We start from the raw sequence: 19,391 nt of genomic DNA on the forward strand, positions 1-19,391 counted from the left end.
TCTACGGGATGGTTCAAAAGTTATAAGGAATTGAAAATATTGGTGAATCCATAAATATATATCGGCTTTGGAGTAAATTAGATGTATCATATATAGGTTTTTTGGACTCGTTTAGGGTAGTTCTACCTCAGGTTAACGTATGTTCGTTTACCAATGAAACAACCTGTATAATAAAAAGAAATTTATAGGTGCTCAAATAAAAAAACTCAATGAATTACTCTATCTGAACAAAAATTAAATGAAATTGAACTTTGTGTTGGTAACTATGATTCTCGAAGCCATTTTATTTTATCAGAAGCTAATAAAGATATAATTTTTATCCTTCATTAATGTTGAATACCGTGTGATTTGTGGGAATCAGAAATTGAATTCTTAATTATTGATAAGACGTTTCCGGATAGGACATTTTATGTGACACCTAATAAGAATATAAAATATTACTCAATTGAGATTCAAAAGTTGGCTTCCGCAAAGAATCAATCTTGGGAAGCCATTTTCCCTACTTCCGTAAGCGAATTCAAATTTTACATCCGAGTTATTCAACGAAAATGTAAATTATCCACGAGAAACCAAGACTAAGTAATTTCAAAATCCTAATTAAATTTCGTTACAACGTTACGTTGAGATGTTCATCTTGCTCTCGCAACCACTCATCCCCGAAATTTATGATGTTCTCCACTAGTAGATGACGAATTATGATACTCGAACATAAATTGAAATTCTGTTCTCTAGAGATTGTTTGGACGTATGAAGATGATCCCCTTTATAATCGCATTTTGTTTTCCACCAACTGTAATTCAATATTATTCCTTGAGAGCACTCTTTTATACCACTTATAACTTGTGTGGACCAGCGGTGTTAGATAAGCAGAGTATTATACGGAACTCTTGGGTTACGTTTGTATTTCCTCGTGCTGAAAGCAACCTGAGGGCAAATTCATTGTTGATTTGGTTTTTGATTCCCATGTTTTTGTTTCATGTTTCGCAGAAATAATTTCATTCGTTCAGTCGAATGGATTCATGATATTCGATTCACTTTCAGATATTGAAATGGAAACAAAACAGACGATAATATTCCATGGATCAGAATTTCATGTAGAGATATACAGGGTTACAGATATACAGTTCCTAAACTTTGATTATAAAAGGAAAAAAAAATTATTAAATATACGCCCAAAAATGCTTTCTTTTCGAGATACAGGGTGTTGACTTTTTATTTATTTTTAGAGTTATTTTCAGATTACACTCAAGAAGATATTTCACTGAAATTTGACATATTATGGAAAACTTATCATGATTTTTTTTCGAAAAAACCTTTTTCATTCTCGATTGTGCAGATACATAGTGTAATAACACTCTTTGCAGTATAATTATCAAGAATGTGTAGGGTGTTTATAATAAAATCATGGACGACTCAAATTCATCAAAGCTCAAGATTTTCAGATTGAAACCTATATTTTCTATTATTTCAATCGATTCTACGTACAAAATAGTAGGGGTACTCAACCAAACCCTTAACCTGGAATGAATACTTTAAGGGTTATCGAGGAAGAACTTTACATGAGGAAAAACCGCAATTCCTTAGTCTGTGACTTCCGGAAATCACAGAAAGAAACTGAAATTCGATGTTTGGATAACTGAATTTTACTTTTCATGAATGAATTTTTCGTTCGGATTGTTGGGAAATCCATAAACCAATACAATTTTCAATTAAGAATAATTTATTACAATTCTTGAAAGGTCGAATTTAGTTGTCGAAACATCGAATTTTAGTTCCTTTCTGTGTGAAGTCACAGACTACTCCACATTGTAAGAAATTGCGGTTTTTCCCCATTTAAAATTCTTCCTCAAAAAATCTTAAAGTATTCATTTGGGAATAGGGTTTGCTTAAGTAACTTTTTTTTATACGTAGAATCGACTAAATAATAAAAAATATAGGTTCTTATTTGGAAATCTTGAGTTTTGATGAATTGCGTTGTCCAAGTTCTGGATCTTTCGCTAAACACCCTGTAAATTTTTCATCCAAACCGCAAACAGGTTTTCGAAAAAAAATTTTCTGAAGAAATTTAAAAAAAAAGTCAGTCGGACCTGAATGGTAGTCGTCACCACCATTTTTTTCATAAGAATCCAATTAACTCATGAACTGTTTGGTTTGGCAAATTGCTGAAATTGTCATCAAAAAAACTATCTAATGATGCAATAAAATACTGGGTGTGTCATTTGAAATAAGGAAGTAGTAGTCTTGAAATATTTTAGGGAGGAAGACTATTGTCTCAAACTCCAACATGCAAATTCTCAGCACGAAATTGTGATCAGTTTTCCATTAACTCCTAAAAGGCCATCGCGGTGAATTACCCTGTATACTGAAAATTAGAGATGACATCACGTGATATCCGAATTTCAAATGCTTATCTCAAGTGATATTTTTTTATGGATCAGTGCCCGCTTTTTAGCCCCAAAATTTTTTCTTGGTATACTACTTGAAGTATAAATGTAAAAAGAAACTTCGGTTCGGTACAAATTCTTTTTCTCTATTTAGTTTCATCATATCTGCTACCAACTTTGAGAGAAAAATTATCGCGAAATCCACAGGAAAGTACAAATTATCATAAAAATTCAAAGTGATCAAAATATCGCATCTCGAAAACAAAGCGTTAAATTTTAAACTAATGAACTGTAGGCTTGCGGTGAAAAAAATTGCATTCAGTTGTACCAATAGCATTAAAGGTTTGAAATTTAATGATCACAAGATCAATGCGGTATCATAACTGTTTTTTATACCAAATTCCATGCGAAAAGCTCACATACATTCAGAGTAAACCTCCAGCTAGATGAATTTTTCATAGAATTTTTGGGTTATTTACATTCCAAAACATGAACTAAAAATTTCAGAGGTTGTTGAAAAATTTTCAAGAACTACGCCAAAAGTTATTATTCAAAAATTAAACCATTAGTAGTGTTGAAAACAGAAGAAAATTAGGAACACACTAATCTCTAATCAAGAGCTTTTGAGTCATTCATGAGCAAATTGTACTCTTGGAGACCTCTAATAGCATAATATACTTCTCAGGTATCCATGGACTGAATTGGGCATGCATAAACGAGCGATACTTATGTTTTTTGGTCCAGCAAGTTAGTTTTTAAAAAACTTAAATATTACAAGTCTAAAAACGAGATATATAACTCGCTCAAAAGCACCTAAGATCCAACGAGTGCTCATCTCGATAGGTGTTGGATGTTGGAAATTATTATTCTCCTATGCGAAATCTCATACCGATCCTGACTCAGAGTTGTTGAAGTATATTACTACTTCCAAGCTTTTAACAGATTTTGTATTGCATCACCAGAAATCAAAATTAATCAACAGACATTATTTAAATAATTCAGATTGAAAAGAGTGACGGCTGTTTACGAATTATATTTATTTTTCAGTGATTAATTGACCTATTGGTTTTATATCCACATCGTACTACCTCAGATATCCATTTGAAAAGTCTTGAAAAATATCCAAGCTTGGGATCGAAACGATGACATTCCAACCAGGATTTATTTGCCTCTTTCAAATCAATATAAGATCACATTTCCTATAATATATCAAAATACACTTCGCCAATAAATTAACGTAACACTAAAAATTAGGCAAGAGTTCAAGATACATTTTTGTCTGAACTACTTGTCCGGTTTCGACGCATTTTTTTCAATGACAGATTATTTGAGAGTGTAACAGTTACATCATCAAGTTGGAAATAAAATTTGGTAAAAAATTCGGTTGCTCGCCTGCATTTATTTTTTCAACTCTAGAATGCGATTTATGTATTGTGAAGTTAATAAATTATGATATCTCAAAATAGTAAATTTTCGCAGACTTATAATTTTGGAGTTGTGAATATTTCAAATTTTTCTTCAGATTTCGCAATTATCAACTGAAGCCAAACGAACAATTCAGGTTCTAATTTCGTATTTCTATGGGCATGATTTACATGTTCTCAAAATTGCGTTTCAAATGTTTCGGACAATTTGAACTGGTAAATAAGGACCCGGATATCATAAGAACTAGATCCAGAGGCTGATATGTTTTTATCCAGCAGATTATCCAACTTTCTTCACATGTCCTGACAAGCGTCATTGTCATTATGTTGGTGAATCTTAAATGGGTGCAACAATGATTTTTTATCACAAAAAATCGATGGATTCACCAGTATGACACTCATCGCTCCCCGCCATATACCTACATCTTTCATTTTCAAATCAAAGAAAATTCATCAATGCATTTACTACAAGGCTCGAAAGGCAGTGAAGTACTGGTTCATTCGCCACTTTGTTCCCCATCCTAATAAATACTCACTCATATTTCTCATAATCAAATCTCGCGACAAGCCGAGCGACAAGCTTTTAAATAATATAAATTCCATAATGCCATTGCATTGATGGATTTTCTTCGATATGGATTTTTATTCTCTTTTTTGGAATATTGAAATAAAAGCTTATTTTTCAATATGATTTGTTACTATTTATTCAATTTTTCTCGATAAGAAATGAATAAGTTTCCATGAAGTTATTGATGATTAAAAAGTAAAAGTGAAATTTCTGCTTCATAAGTATCAGCGTATTAATTGCTTTAACGAAATATGCATTATCATAAATACACGTTAGTTCTGAAAAAAAAAAAATATATATATATATATATATATATATATATATATATATATATATATATATATATATATATATAATTATGTTTTTCGTTGAGAAAACCACGTTTTTAAAAACGAATTTATTTACAAGGAAATATGGAAATGAACAATAGGATGAATCTAAGATGATTCTAAAGCTGATTATCTATCTGACTGACTGACTGACTGACTGACTGACAATAACATATTGTCTCCTATTTATAACATTATATTTTCTTATCTTAATTGACGCCACGTGTCGAACCACCTGCATTATGCTGGTGTAAGCAAAATGCAGCACACTGATATGTGAATCTAAATGAACAATACAATATTACGTCAATTGATCAGAACGGGATGGAATCCTGTAATTCCTCCCCACCTAAGTTAAAGTTATCACCTTTAATAGGTGTGACTTTAGCAAGTCTATTATTTTTCAAATATTTAAAAATAAGAAAAAATATCAAAATCAATATTATTATAAACATAAGAATAAAAATTAATGAATATCCTGGTTGGATGTGCCATTCTTCTAGGTCTTCCAACTGGATGTCAGGGATGTCTTCTTTCTTGAAGTTCGAACTGGGCTGGTTCTTCATTGGATGAGCCATCTTGGGCAGAACAATGTATTTTTCTTCCATAATCGTAGAAATGGGAAAAATTTCCTTTTGTGTGTTTTCTACAACACATCTTGAACGAAGGATTGCCGTTGGGGGTATGAAATAATGTTTCGTTTGCTGTGGGCATTTCTCTTGGACTTTTTCATTTTTTATTGAGAGGATATTTCCATCTTCTAGAAGTTTCAAGTTAGCTTGTGGGACTGATACAATTCTTGAACAATTTTCTTTGTGATTTTTCAACAAATTTCTGATGCATTCTGGAGGCTTGGATAGTAGATCTTGATCGCATAGGAAGTCTTCTTCAACTGGGTGACATTGACTCGTACTCCATAGTAATTCTTCTTCTTGTGAGAGCATGTAGGAGTCGGTTAAGGAAAGGGATTCATTATTTTGGGAAAGAAAGTAAAACTTGTATAATTCGTATCCCTTTTCATAAATGGTTGGAATAGATATAAGAAATAGTAGAATTTTATTTTTGAAAATTACCTTAGTATGGCATAATTGATAATAGTCTTTTATATGATGTAAGGGAATGATACTTGAATTTTTGATTACTTCTAAAAACTTTGAATAAGGTAAAATGGATTCATGCAACAAATGTAACCTAGCAAAACTAATTGCAGTTTGAATTTCATCCAAAGTATTTTTAATGTCTTTGAGTTCAAAAGTCATAAGATGCATTTGCTGAACTTCTTCGAGTGCTGGTACGATTTTTAATAATTCAAGATTATCATGCATTTTCTGAAATTTATCAATATATTTGTTTTTCAAATCATTAACTACAGTAGCGATCTTCTTTTGATTCCTTATGAGGGTTTCCTCATTTTTCTTTATACTATTAAAATAATTTCTGTATAATTCTTCATCGTCAGAATCTAAGGTTCCAAATAGTATTTTTGAGATTTTGCCTCCTAAATTAATCAATCCTCTCTTAGTCCGTATTTTTTCATTAACTATTTCTTCGAACGATTCAATATTTATTTTATTAGACTCTTGCAAATATCTATAGTTTGCAGTCTGCGAAAAACCTAATGGTTCCTTCTTAAATTTATCTATTTCTTTCTGATATGCCAAAATTACATTTTCTATTTTATTTAAATCAATATGATAAATTAGTTGTAAATTCTTTTTTGTTATGTAAGCTTTTCCTAATTGAATGGGCAATACATTATTTTCAATTGGAATAATTTCTAGTGAATTAATTATCTTCGTTATCATTAAAATCATAATTATCAATGTAAATGAATGGTGATCCATGTTGAATCTGAAAATAAAATTTGAAAGTTACTTCTTTCGTTGCTTCATAATTTTCTTATGATAAATATGTTTATTTTTCGAATCTTGAATACGATGTGAGTCTATTTCACTTGCATCGATTCTTTTGAACGCTGGGTCGAGTTTTCTTGTTTTCGGATTTTTAATATACGTTGGATTTTCATTTAAGGGACGATCAGCAGATCTTTTCTTATTTGTTTTTTCTAAACGGGCCAAGTTTTTCTCTTGTCGTTTTTCTAAATGTTTTGAAATATCGTTGAAATTTTCTAAGTAATTTTCAACATAATTTTGAATTTGTTCATTATGAGTTCTTTCAATGGGTAAAGAATAATTTAAATCGGCTTTGATGATTTGCATTGGAGTCATCTCTAGACTCGAATGATTTGAATTATTATAACTTAATAAGGCTTGAGCTAATTTATTTTGAAAAGTCAAATTTTTATTTCCAATTGTTCTCAATTGTTCTATGAGAGTAGAATGAAATCTTTCAACTAATGCGTTTGAATTTGGGTTATAATTCGTGATATAATGTATTTCGATTTTATGGACTTTGCAAAAATCTTGTATTACATTATTTTTAAATTCGATCCCATTATCACAAGTAATTTTGTTAGGGATTCCATAATGACTAAAATAAATTAATAATTTGTCCATAATTTCTGATCCTGTCTTTTGTAACAAAGGATAGCATTGTCCAAATCTGGAAAAAGAATCTATCACGCTTAAACAATTTGTTTGATTAAATTTAATCGTGTCACAGTAGACATGAGTAAAAGGTTTGGTACCGACGGGATTTGGTTTGAATTGAAGTTGAACTGGAGTTCTTTCATATTTAGATTTTTGACAAATTTCACATGTATTTATATAATTCTGAATATCTTTATTCATATTCGGCCAATAATACTTTCTTTTCAAACTTAATAAATTTTCGCGTAATCCACGATGTGAAGTTTTGGTTTCATGGAATTGTTTCATTCTAAGGAGTTGTTCCTCCTTGTCTTCAACATCTTCTACTAATGTTCTCGATATTTTCAAATCGAGGCTCTTATAATCGAATTTCTCTTGCAAAATTCGTATAAGAGGTTTTGCTAATTCTAATGATTTGAAGTATATTGTATAAGGACTTTTTGGTCGTAGATATTCTCGAATAAATCTACATAAATCTGTTTCGACAGAATTTACCGATACAAGAAATCTTAATTTTTCTCCGAATAATTTAATTTTCGTAACATCATAATTCGATGCTTTTTTAAATATGACCTGTAAATTCGCGGAGTTTATACTTCTTTCCGTATAAGGTATTTCGAAGATAGGGTTTTCTATACTACTGTGAATAGTTACATCATCGTGTATAATCACGTTTGAAGTTTCGAAATCAATTATATTTTCATCTTCATTTTCATTGGAATCATCATTTTCGCATTCACCTGCATTTAGTAATTCCAAGCATTCATCAAGTTCTTCGTCAGTAACTTGATTAATTATTGACACTAAGTCATCTTCAATACCATTATTTATTTCTTCGATTTCGTTCAAATCATTCATTTGCATATTTGATGCTTTGATTTGATTCATTTCATTACCATTCTTATTTGGTAAATAGAATATAGTAATTTTTATATTCAAATTCAGAAAAATATATTTTATCATATTAAAAATTGTGGACCATTTCAATCGGTCTAATCCGCTACTTATACGTGGTATTGCTAAATATTTTTCATTATTCATTTCACAAATTTCTCTGAGTTCCATTAGAGATTTAAATACGTTTTCGTACGTAGGTTTATCATAATAATTTTCTTTCGTTATTAAATAATAAATATTTCTATTATCTTTTCGAATCTTGGCAACTTGACCTACCATTTTATTTTGCGATTTCAGTTTTTCAATATTTCCGTATATATTTTTAAAACAGACGGCTATACCTCGACTCATGTGGAAGTCTTTAGAAACACAATGCGCTAATGCATAATTTTTAGGGGCTTTAAATAAATTACCTTCTTTCTCTTTTACATTTGGAGAATCCGTTATTTCATTTATTTCATTCAGCTTTATAAAATTTTCAAAATTAATTTCATTTTCTATAACAATTCTGCTCAATGCATCTGCATTATTCATTGAACCTTTTCTGTATCTAATTTCATAATCAAATTCCTCTAATTTAATTCGCCATCGCATAAGGCGAGAATTTGGTTCTTTTAATGAAAATAACCAAGTTAATGGTTTATGATCCGTATAAATTATAAATTTTCTTCCGTACAAATAAGGTCTAAAAAATTTGCAACTGAATAAAATAGCCAAAAGCTCCTTTTCTATGGTGCTATATTTTATTTCCGATTGGCTGAGAGTACGACTAGCATACGCTACAGGTAAATCACCTGGCGGAGTACCTTGAGAAAGAACTGAACCGATTGCATATCCGGATGCATCTGTCGTAAGCACGAAAGGTTTATTAAAATCAGGATAACATAGGATTGGATGGTTTAAAAGGTTACGTTTCAGAACCTGAAAAGCTTCTACATATTTTATATCATCAATATCAATTTTCGCTTCTTTTTTTAAACACGCAGTTAAAGGTTTTGCTATCTTTGCAAAATTTGGAATGAATTTTCTATAATATCCTACTAAACCAAGGAAAGATTTGATTTCTTTCGGTGTTTTAGGAATTGGAAATTTAGTTACTGCTTCTAATTTTTTTGGATTAGGTTTTATTCCTTCTGGAGTTATAATGTGACCTAAAAATTCGATTTCTGTTTTGAAGAAATGACATTTATCTAATTGAATTTTCATATCATCTTTCATGAGTGTTTCCAATATAGTATGAATATCAGCCAAATGCTGTTCTACTGTTTCTGAAAAAATAATTATGTCATCCATATAAATATGACAAATTTTTCCTATATAATCTTTCAAAGTATTATTCATCAATCGCTGAAATGTAGCTGGCGCGTTTTTTAAACCAAATGGCATTCTTAAAAATTCGTAATGTCCATTATCTACAGTAAAAGCCGTTTTTTCTATTGATTCTTCGTCCATTTCGATTTGATGAAAGCCTGAGGCAAGGTCAAGTGTCGTAAAATACTTTTTATTTCCTAATTTATCTAGGATACTATCAATTTGGGGTAAAGGATATTTATCATCAATTGTTTTATCATTCAGTTTTCTATAATCGATGGCCATTCGCCATTTTACTTTTCCTGATAAGTCCTCTTTCTTTGGGACTATAACTACTGGGAAAGACCAGGGGGAAATACTTGGTCGAATAATATTTTTATCTAATAAATCTTTTATTTGTTTTTTGACTTCTTCCCTGTGTACTTCGGGATATCTATAAATTTTGCAATGAACCGGAACATCATCGGTTGTTCGAATCTTATGTTTGATTCTACTAGAAAAAGATAAAGGTTGATTGGGTAATTGTAATACATTTTCGTTTGTTTGTAAAATTTTCATAAGTTGATTACTTATTTTGGATTCTAAATGAGAAAGATCCACTGGGATTTTCGTTGGATTTTGACATACTTGTTGGTATTTAAAAGGAATGTTGCAAAATTCATTTTCTAAAATTTGATCTTGAAAGTTCAAATTGATTCCATACTTGTTCAAAAAATCTGCTCCTATTAAGCCATCATAATTTCTATGAAATTTATAAAGTACAAATGGATGAGTATCTTCTACGTTAAATTCAGAAAATAAAGGCAATAAGACTTTTTCATTTGAAGTGTTTTGTCTCATACACGCGGTTAAAGTGGTTTTTTCTTGATAAATGTTATTTGGGCAATTATTATACGCAAATTTGGGGTCTATTAAACAAACTGAACATCCACTGTCAATCAAAAGTTTACATTTAGGATAATTAAATTCGATATAGGGAAGTTGATTTGAATGATCAATACTATTATTTAAGTCGATTCGTTTCCCGAGGCTAGTTCGCAAAAATTTCGATCCTCAAAATTTTTTGAAGTCGAAGCATCGCCAATTACGAATTTTGTGGGAAATTGTTTTGATTTATTTGAATTCGAGGTTTTCCAACGACCTCTATCATTTTGTTCATAATAATTCTTTTTATTCTGACTCGAATCTAATTGGGTTAATTCCTCAAATGTATAATTGGGAGTTCGTTCATTGGAATAAAATTTCTTATTTGGATTTGTTGGGAATTGCGTCGAATAATTTGGACGTTTTTGTGCAAAGTTTCTAGTTTGGACTGACATTTTTTCTGGTGGTGTATTAATTCTTTGGTTGGGATTTGGTTTAAAAACATTTTGATTATTATATCGTTCCGTCTTTGGATATCCGAACACTTGTTTGTTTGTAGGATAATAATTATTATTTACTGGTCTCTGAGTGTACTGAATAGGTTGTGAAGGAAAGTTAGGAACGGAGTTAGGATTATAATTATTTCCGTAACTATTATTTGAGTAAAAATTTCTATAATTATTTGGAATATAGTTTCTTTTAATATTATTATTATTTTGAAAATTATTTTTCGTCCTTCGCGATTGAAAATTATGTTTTCTACTTTTATCTAATAAATCATATTGCTCCATGTTTGACAAATAATCTTTAATTGCATTTATGGTTTGGTCAAACGTTAAGGCATTATTCGCGATTAAATAAGTTCTAAGTTCCGTTGGTGCATTCGAAATTAACACCGTTTTACAAATTTTCAATATATTAGTCTTATACAATTGTTTTTCTTGAGCTGGCATCGTGTCAGCATCTATTCTGTAGTTAATTCTTATTTTCATCGAAATTATTTCATCTATAAAGCTAATCATATCTGATTTCTTTTCTAAGAATTGTAATTGGTGAATCAACACATCTAAATTGATTTGATCACCAAATTTATTATTCAAAAATCTTTTCAGAGGATCCCAATTATCGGGTATATCTGAGGTAGAAACTTCAGCAAGTGCTCTACCGACTAATTTTGATTTAACTAAAGCTAAACAGTATTTTTTAATAAGTTCATTTTCGTTACTGAACATACTTAAATAACTTTCTACGTTTTTAATAAAAGAATGGAGTTCGTTCTCCATTCCTGAAAATTTAGGAAGGAGTGATCCAAACTTTTCTGCAGTTGATAAATCCATTTTAACTCTAGCTACTTTCTTTTCTTTCTTACCGTGGAACTGTTTAAAAGAAGTAATATTGATAATTTTAATGATCGGTTTTTATAATAAGAAACCTAGGAAAAACTTTGTGATCGGTTTTTTTATGATAAGAAACCTAGGAAAAACTTTGTGATCGGTTTTTTATAAGAAACCTAGAAAAAACTTTTATACAAGTTTTACGCTCAAAACTTGGGAAAAGGTTGACTATTTTTGGGCCAGAATAGGTAAACTGGGAGTCAGTTAGAAAGGATTGCTCACCTCGTTGATATTCCTTGTTTGAAGTTGAAACTGTCCTGGGCGCTACTCCAGTGATCGAGCCTCTGGTTTTCTTCTTAGGGGTTGCTTCTCACCTTAACAGTTGAAACTGATAGTCGAAAGAAAGTTTTTAGTTTTCACTTCTACGACCGGCACAATATTTCAGATAATACGTCGCGAGATTCTCGTCGCGCTATTATTTCCGAAATATTTAAAGAGATCCCATCCTCGTCGCCAATTATGTTTTTCGTTGAGAAAACCACGTTTTTAAAAACGAATTTATTTACAAGGAAATATGGAAATGAACAATAGGATGAATCTAAGATGATTCTAAAGCTGATTATCTATCTGACTGACTGACTGACTGACTGACTGACAATAACATATTGTCTCCTATTTATAACATTATATTTTCTTATCTTAATTGACGCCACGTGTCGAACCACCTGCATTATGCTGGTGTAAGCAAAATGCAGCACACTGATATGTGAATCTAAATGAACAATACAATATTACGTCAATTGATCAGAACGGGATGGAATCCTGTAATTATATATATATATATATATATATATATATATATATATATATATATATATATATATAATATTTATTGTGACAATGTCATATTGTTGAGACATAAAATCGATAATTTCGTATTTTCGCTTCAGAATTTTTTACCGAAGTCTTGAGTCTAGTAAAGCAAGAGCTCACGACTGCTAGACCTTCGTCATTTTATAAAACCTAAAAGTTTTTCAGTCCCCCTACACAGGTAAAGACGACCAGCGACTTTAGAAATTGGGTTGTGAATACTTTGCCAAGAACAAGTGACAAATATAAAGCTCATTTTCTTCGGAATAAGTTGAGAAAACTCATCATCCATTGTCGGACACTTATGACAGTTGCTACCACCTGCCAGATACCCCTAAACTTAAATGAATTAAAAACGATTAAATATATTTTTATTTCTTTTATTATCTATGTAAAACATTTTTTTGGTGAATAAACTTATTATTATTATTATATTTAAAAATACTTCTTTTTTGTGTTTTATAATATTGGAATAATATTTTTACTTCGATTCAATGATGAGGAATATCAGTCACAAGGAACAGTTGTATACAATTCATTTAATGGCAACGTTTCTGAGCATTTAGCTCCTTCATCAGGCTAAAAACAAAAACCAATTTATAAACAACGGCTTGGATCATACAATTGGTGTAGCAATAAAGATGAAAAATACATAAAATGACGTCGCTATACAATAATAAATATGAAATATAAACTAGATGACAAAATAACAATGAATATAAATATAAAGCAAAACAACATAAAACAATTCACGCCAGGTCGGCCAAGGAAACAATAAGATTACAAGAAAAAGCGATCTCACCCTATGAATAACGGTTATAAATCATTCGAATATATCGAAATCATCAAATAAATGTTCATACAATAAAATGGCATTCTCAGGATAGCATTAAAAACCACATCAAATATACGTATCAGTATAAACAAAAGTATCAGGCAAGACAGACTGCATTAAAATGTGTGAGACATACTAAACACCCGATTCAAAACGAAACACGAACTACCGCGCAATAAAACTAGCTACATTAACCTTATTAATTAAGTTAAAATACACCGAACTCAAACTACCAATATCGGTGCGTGTATTCACAGAATCTTTTATTCTCTTGATAAAAACCATTTCTTTAAATGTTCGTTTAAACCAATTTTTCTTTATTTAAAATTTTTACATTATTAAAATCAAAAGAGTGGTCATTGATTTTTGCATGCTGTGATAATGCTGTTGCTTCACTACGATTTTTGCAATCTCTCTCATGTTGTTTCAACCTCGACCCTATCTATATACTGTTTTGTTTGGCCTATGTAACTGCCAGCACAATCTGAACAATCCATTTTGTAGACTAAATTAGAATGTCTCATCAAAGGATTGCCATCCTTCAGTCGACTGAATTATCGAATTAAATCTTCGGAACGATAAAATTTTATCTGAAATTTTTACTTCATATAACATGGCTATGAACGTAAAAAGTATTTTTGTAATTGATATCTGGAAAGATCGCAATCGATTAAGAACTCGCGCTCACACCTACAGCGGACTTTCAATGTGCCTGGTAAGATGTAAAAACCATTAAAATTGTTTGGCTTACCCTTGCATCGATAATATCTGCAACATTTATTGGTTTGTTGTTAAACCTAGAGTTGGGCGTGGGCCAGCGTGGGCGTAGTTCATCCGCATTACTTAACCATAAAAAAAAAACACGAAATGATCGAGGGTATTATATAAAGTGGAAACTCAGCAGAAAAATCTGAAACCTGAATTCAATTCATATAGTTCATCTTTGATTCATTAGAATTCAGTAGAGCACAATTATTGTTTATTACATTACACGTTTCATAAATCATCGATTCGATTTAGATTTGAATCCATAAAAAATGATTGCCCTCAATACCTACATTTTATCTTCTCCTAAATTATTTCCATAAAAAAGTATGCAGTGGTCCACACTATATCTCTGAGTACAAATTCACCAATCAACCCCACCCCCCGGCTGCTCTTTGCCAAACAAATTTGCAACAATGCCGATTTGTATTTCTGCCTGGGCGGCAAAAACGCTAGAGCAGGTCCTGGTAATTTCAAACTTGAAGAAATTGAAAGTATTAAACATAAGTTTAAATTAAATTTTTTTATGAAATACTTTGCGAGGTGAAATCATAAACCTTAGAGTTATATTGGCAGCATTCTACCTTCAAAGTTCTTCTTGTGAAATTCTCATAATTTCATCCAAACAAAGTTCGAATTTTCAAATGTATCCGTATCTCTGAAAAGTTGTATCGATCCATTCCATTGAGCAACATGAAGCTGGAAATTTCGTTAATGGGGAAAGCAACCCAGTCACTTAATGAGGAAGCGCCAGATCGAAAGCGCGAGCGAGAAAATTATTGCTACAAATTTCTGTTTGAAAGGGAGACGGCAACTTATTCAGTCATATTCAAGGGTAGGACTTTAAGGGTCATCAGTGAACGCCGATGTACCAAAAATAGAACATCCGAATGGAGGCATACTTATCATTCCGAAATTTCATGTTCCATTCCATCATCCATTTAATTATGTATATTTTTTGTAGGTATATATTTCATAAAATCTTCCATTCCTTGAGAGTTCAAATTGAGAATAAGCGAAGAATTCACGATTTTTCAGTCAGGCTTTTTCGAGATTATTCAATTTAATAAAAAATTCGAGATAAATTCTTATTTGAAGTTTGAGTAATCTCTTCAATCGACAACTTGTTTATAGTCAATGTATGTTAATCTTTTTATAAGTATCATAAATAATAATAATAAACTGATCCTTCGAGAAAATATGTAGGACAAGTCCGAGAAAAAAGCAAAATGAAAAATAGCAGATAATATTGATATCTTACAAATCGAAAATCACACAAATACAGATATTCTCGGAGACTATAATAGGTACCCAAAAGTAACAAGTTTTTGAGCACATTTTTAAATTGTCTGTGATTCAAGGACTTAATTTCACAGTCCGGATGAATACAAAGTTTGATTCCAATAAAAAGTGTTGTTGATTCAAACTTGGTTGTATGTTGTATGGTGTCTGGAGATAGGTACATAAAATATTTCCATGTCTGGTTTGATGGCTAGCAAAATCTGAATTTTTTTCAATATATGTTTTGTTTCCTGATGAACAAAAGTTTCTACCTTATTAAAGTAGTCCCATTAATTGAGGATTACTAAACAAAAAGTTTTGTGAGCTTTCGAGAGAAATAGGTTATGGTCTTTGATTTTCATTATCTCAAAAAAAAAGTTTGAATATTCTTCTCCTTCCGTTAGCTTTTTTGATTTGTCTTTTTCAATTCTGTACAAGACCATTGTTGCGACTAATCTTCTTTACGTTGTTGTCTTTTGAAATTTCAATGACAAATTCTAACAAGTCCCTCTCAGAAATATACCATTTCTAGCGGCATTTAGTTTGAATGTAAAACCCTGTAATTTGTTACATTCATTACATTTTAAATTGATAAGAAATAATTTCTTTCATATTCTGTCTGCTAGATCACAAGTACTAAACATGTTTGGAAACAGCTCATTTTCATTAATCTAAAAATGTAACAAACTACAGGGTGTTACATTCAAACCAATTGTCGCTAGGCAATAAGTATTTTTGATAATATTGTTAATTTAACTAATAGAGAATGTTACGCGTTACTTTATGAGCACACACAAAACTATTGTATTTTTGTCCACCCTGAACCAATCGAAATCAACATGTAATACATTTTTGGAATCAGCTCAACTAGAGTAATCGGAAAATTGAGACAAAATGGGGGTGTTCCGTTAAAAAAAAATGACAGTGATGTTATTATTCGAAATTAATTCACCCTGTTAGATTGTTATTTCAAAATACGGTAAATTAAAATAAAAAATCGACGTGCTTCAGGATTATTTCTTAAAATGGTCTGTTTAACTGAAAATGAATTTGTTCCATACTTTACGGACACTGTATAAGCGAATATACTAGCACAACTTGACGCTGGTTGACGGCGATCGACGGCTACCGATTTGGAGTGTCCAGGTTTCCGTAGATTCGTCGAGGTCATTCACGTGCTGAATTCGAATTTCAAAGCATTCCATTTTCGAACACGATGAAGATAAGAGTCATCAACGAAGTGAGAGAGCGCCCCTATCTTTACGACCTAAAATACCAATTTTATAGGGACTAAACACGGCAAACAGTATGGGAAAGACTTTCCCAATTGATTAAGGAACCTGGTAAACTTTCACTCTTTTTGTGTTTATTCAGAATATGACTATAATTTCATATTCCTGTTTGCGTATGCTGAACTTTTTATTTTCCATTGACAGGTTTTCTGCCTAAATATTTCGATGAAACCTATCAAAAATTCTTTCATTTTGCACAAGAATTTGGTACGCTACGAAGTTCCGACGGTACCTGATAAATTGCTAGCTGTCTGTGACCATCTGAAATCCGACCTGGATACTCAATAAAACAAGTTAACAACCTCTCGAGTGGCAGGTTTCGATGGCAGCAAGGGATGACAGACTAGCTACCATTTCGGCGCAAGCTACTTGAACGCTTGCTACCAAACGCTCGAAAAAACGCTTCGTGAGTGGCTGGCATAAGAGCTATTCATTCATTTTTATGATACCCTTATTCGTATTCTTAACTATTTTGAATATGGGAACTCGTTCAGATATTAATTCTTCGAAATAATTTGTTCATATTGATGCTGTTACACGTTTGTGTACAAGTTGCTTGATTTTTGTACACTTCGACAGAAAAGATGTGAATTTTGTGACTCACAACTAACATTGTTATTATTTTCATTTCGTACCTTGTCTGCTTGAAAGTGGTAGGTGGTTCCATTTTGAAGGGGGGGTCATGACCCCCTTGACCCCCCCTGGGACCGCGCTTGATCACTTCCGCACTCAATGAAAAATAATAGAGATAATGAAGTGAATCAAAAAAGAAAATGTTGAAAAACGGTAAGGCTAAAGGATAAGTCCAATTCCAACTGTAACTGTTACACTGTACAGAGTGCTGTGAATTTTATACAAAAAACAGTCTATAATTGCGAAAACCGATATTTGTGAAATGGATGTTTTCATACGCATATGATTTACACACAAACTTCCAATAGAAGATAACCTGTCATCCAAAAAAAAAAATCCAAATCGGCAAATAGTTTTGACAAAATTTTCGTCAAAACTACTAGGTTATTTTCTGTTGGAAGTTTGTGTGTAAATCATATGCGTATGAAAACATCCATTTCACAAATATCGGTTTTCGCAATTAAAAACTGTTTTTTGTATAAAAAAAGACTGTTTACTTGTATAAAATTACCATTTTGCCGACTTTTAGGTGGTGCGTTAATTTTATGGGATTTGATTCATCTTTAATATTTACTTCGACCTTCAGTTCAATCTCCGAATTATAGAATAACTTTTCACACATTTCGACGTTCAGTCGAACCCCTCAAAAAAAATCTTGGCTGTGCCATGGCTTGCCTTCTTATGGTGTAAATAACTATTGTACAATTTGAAAAAATTATGTTTAATTTTGGTTATTTATTGCTGACCTCAGGTATGACGTCGCAAAGCTCCTATTCGTTCCTAACATATATCATTGCAAGAACCTTAAAATTTGCTCCCATTTTTCGTCAACCCTTCAGCCCCTAGTGGCTGTTCCCACACATAAAATTTTTCAATAATACTCTCCGGAATGACGACGCGAATAGCCTCAATGTCCCGTTTTATTTATATAGGTGTTTGCAACGCGACGGTAATGGACGCTCCGAAGCTGGATGCTGCAGAATAATCTGCGATAACGTGGAAACTCTCCGAAACCGAACCGGATGCTGGATCTGGCTCGGCAGTTTCCTGACGGCGTCCTCACGAGCAACAACTGCGTCACCCGAGTCTCGCGCACGAGCGTCTAGACGCGTCGGACGTTGCATCGCGACGCTAAGTGATTATTTCCTCGAAATTGAAGTTTTCTCGGCCGACTCGATCGGTAAGTGGAATTGATGTGGATTTAGAAGAGATTTCTAGGAATCATGTTTGTTTTTCTTCCTGTCGTTCTGGTGATCAATTTTTAGTTTGTTTATATAGGGTTCTTCGAAGTTTTGTTTATTCTCGTGAGATTTCAACTTGAATGAACTGATGAAAAATTTTTATTATGAGATTCGTTGTGAAGAAACAGATTTCTCCACAATTTTTACCTTTAATGAGTGATGTGAAGATTGAAGAGAAACGTTTTCATTTAATTGCCAGTTAGCGGTCAAATTTTTAACTTTGAATGACTTCTTATGTTGGAAGAGCAGAAAACAGTACGCAGTTGATGAAATGTAAACTCTTTTTCTATATGGCTTCATATACTCCCAAGATTTTACCTTCTTTGAAATGGGAATTATACATAACTCTAACATTATAAACGAATATTAAGTATGTTTGATGAAGGATATTTAATATAAAGATCAAAAAATTTACAACTAAGTGTCTATTCTTTCACAATAATATATATTTATGATATATCTGGTTAATTTTTGTCTTGGAATATAATTCCAATTCTAAAAAGGACAAAATTAATGGAATTAGAATTTTATTTCAAGACGAAAATAAACCAAATATGTCATGATATGTATTATTGTGAAGGAATAGACACAAAATTGTCAATATTTTGATATTTATATTGAATATCCTTCATCAAGTAGATATTCGTTTATAATTTGAAGTAATCATTTATTGATTAGTCATTTAAATTTAAAATTTCTTAAATGGTTATTTCAATTGTAAATTTCGATTTGTATATGTAATTCATAAGAATAACAAGAAAGAAATCTATGACTACCTGAAGTAATTGCCTTCTCTGTGAATCCTTACTAGAGA

The 19,391-nt window shown here is 31.5% G+C and overlaps 2 protein-coding genes across 4 annotated transcripts in view; one reads left to right on the plus strand and one right to left on the minus strand.

Annotated features, from left to right (window-relative positions):
- Window positions 1-6,504: 6,504 nt before the first annotated feature.
- LOC123682629 lies at window positions 6,505-10,302 on the minus strand. Its single transcript, XM_045621364.1, has one exon. It carries the CDS (start codon window positions 10,300-10,302, stop codon window positions 6,577-6,579), a length of 3,726 nt encoding a protein of 1,241 aa, XP_045477320.1. The 3' UTR covers window positions 6,505-6,576.
- An 8,047-nt stretch (window positions 10,303-18,349) lies between these two features.
- Window positions 18,350-19,391, plus strand: part of LOC123682785 (potassium voltage-gated channel protein Shaw-like) — a 403,607-nt gene continuing 402,565 nt past the window's right edge. For 2 of the 3 annotated variants that reach the window (XM_045621566.1, XM_045621567.1), the window contains exon 1: window positions 18,350-18,516. The gene's annotated coding sequence lies outside the window, so the exon portion shown is untranslated. The remainder of the gene's footprint in view (window positions 18,517-19,391) is intronic. The other variant, XM_045621569.1, reaches the window with a different exon arrangement.

This window comes from Harmonia axyridis, chromosome 6, assembly GCF_914767665.1.
Source record: "Harmonia axyridis chromosome 6, icHarAxyr1.1, whole genome shotgun sequence".
NCBI lineage: Eukaryota > Metazoa > Arthropoda > Insecta > Coleoptera > Coccinellidae > Harmonia > Harmonia axyridis.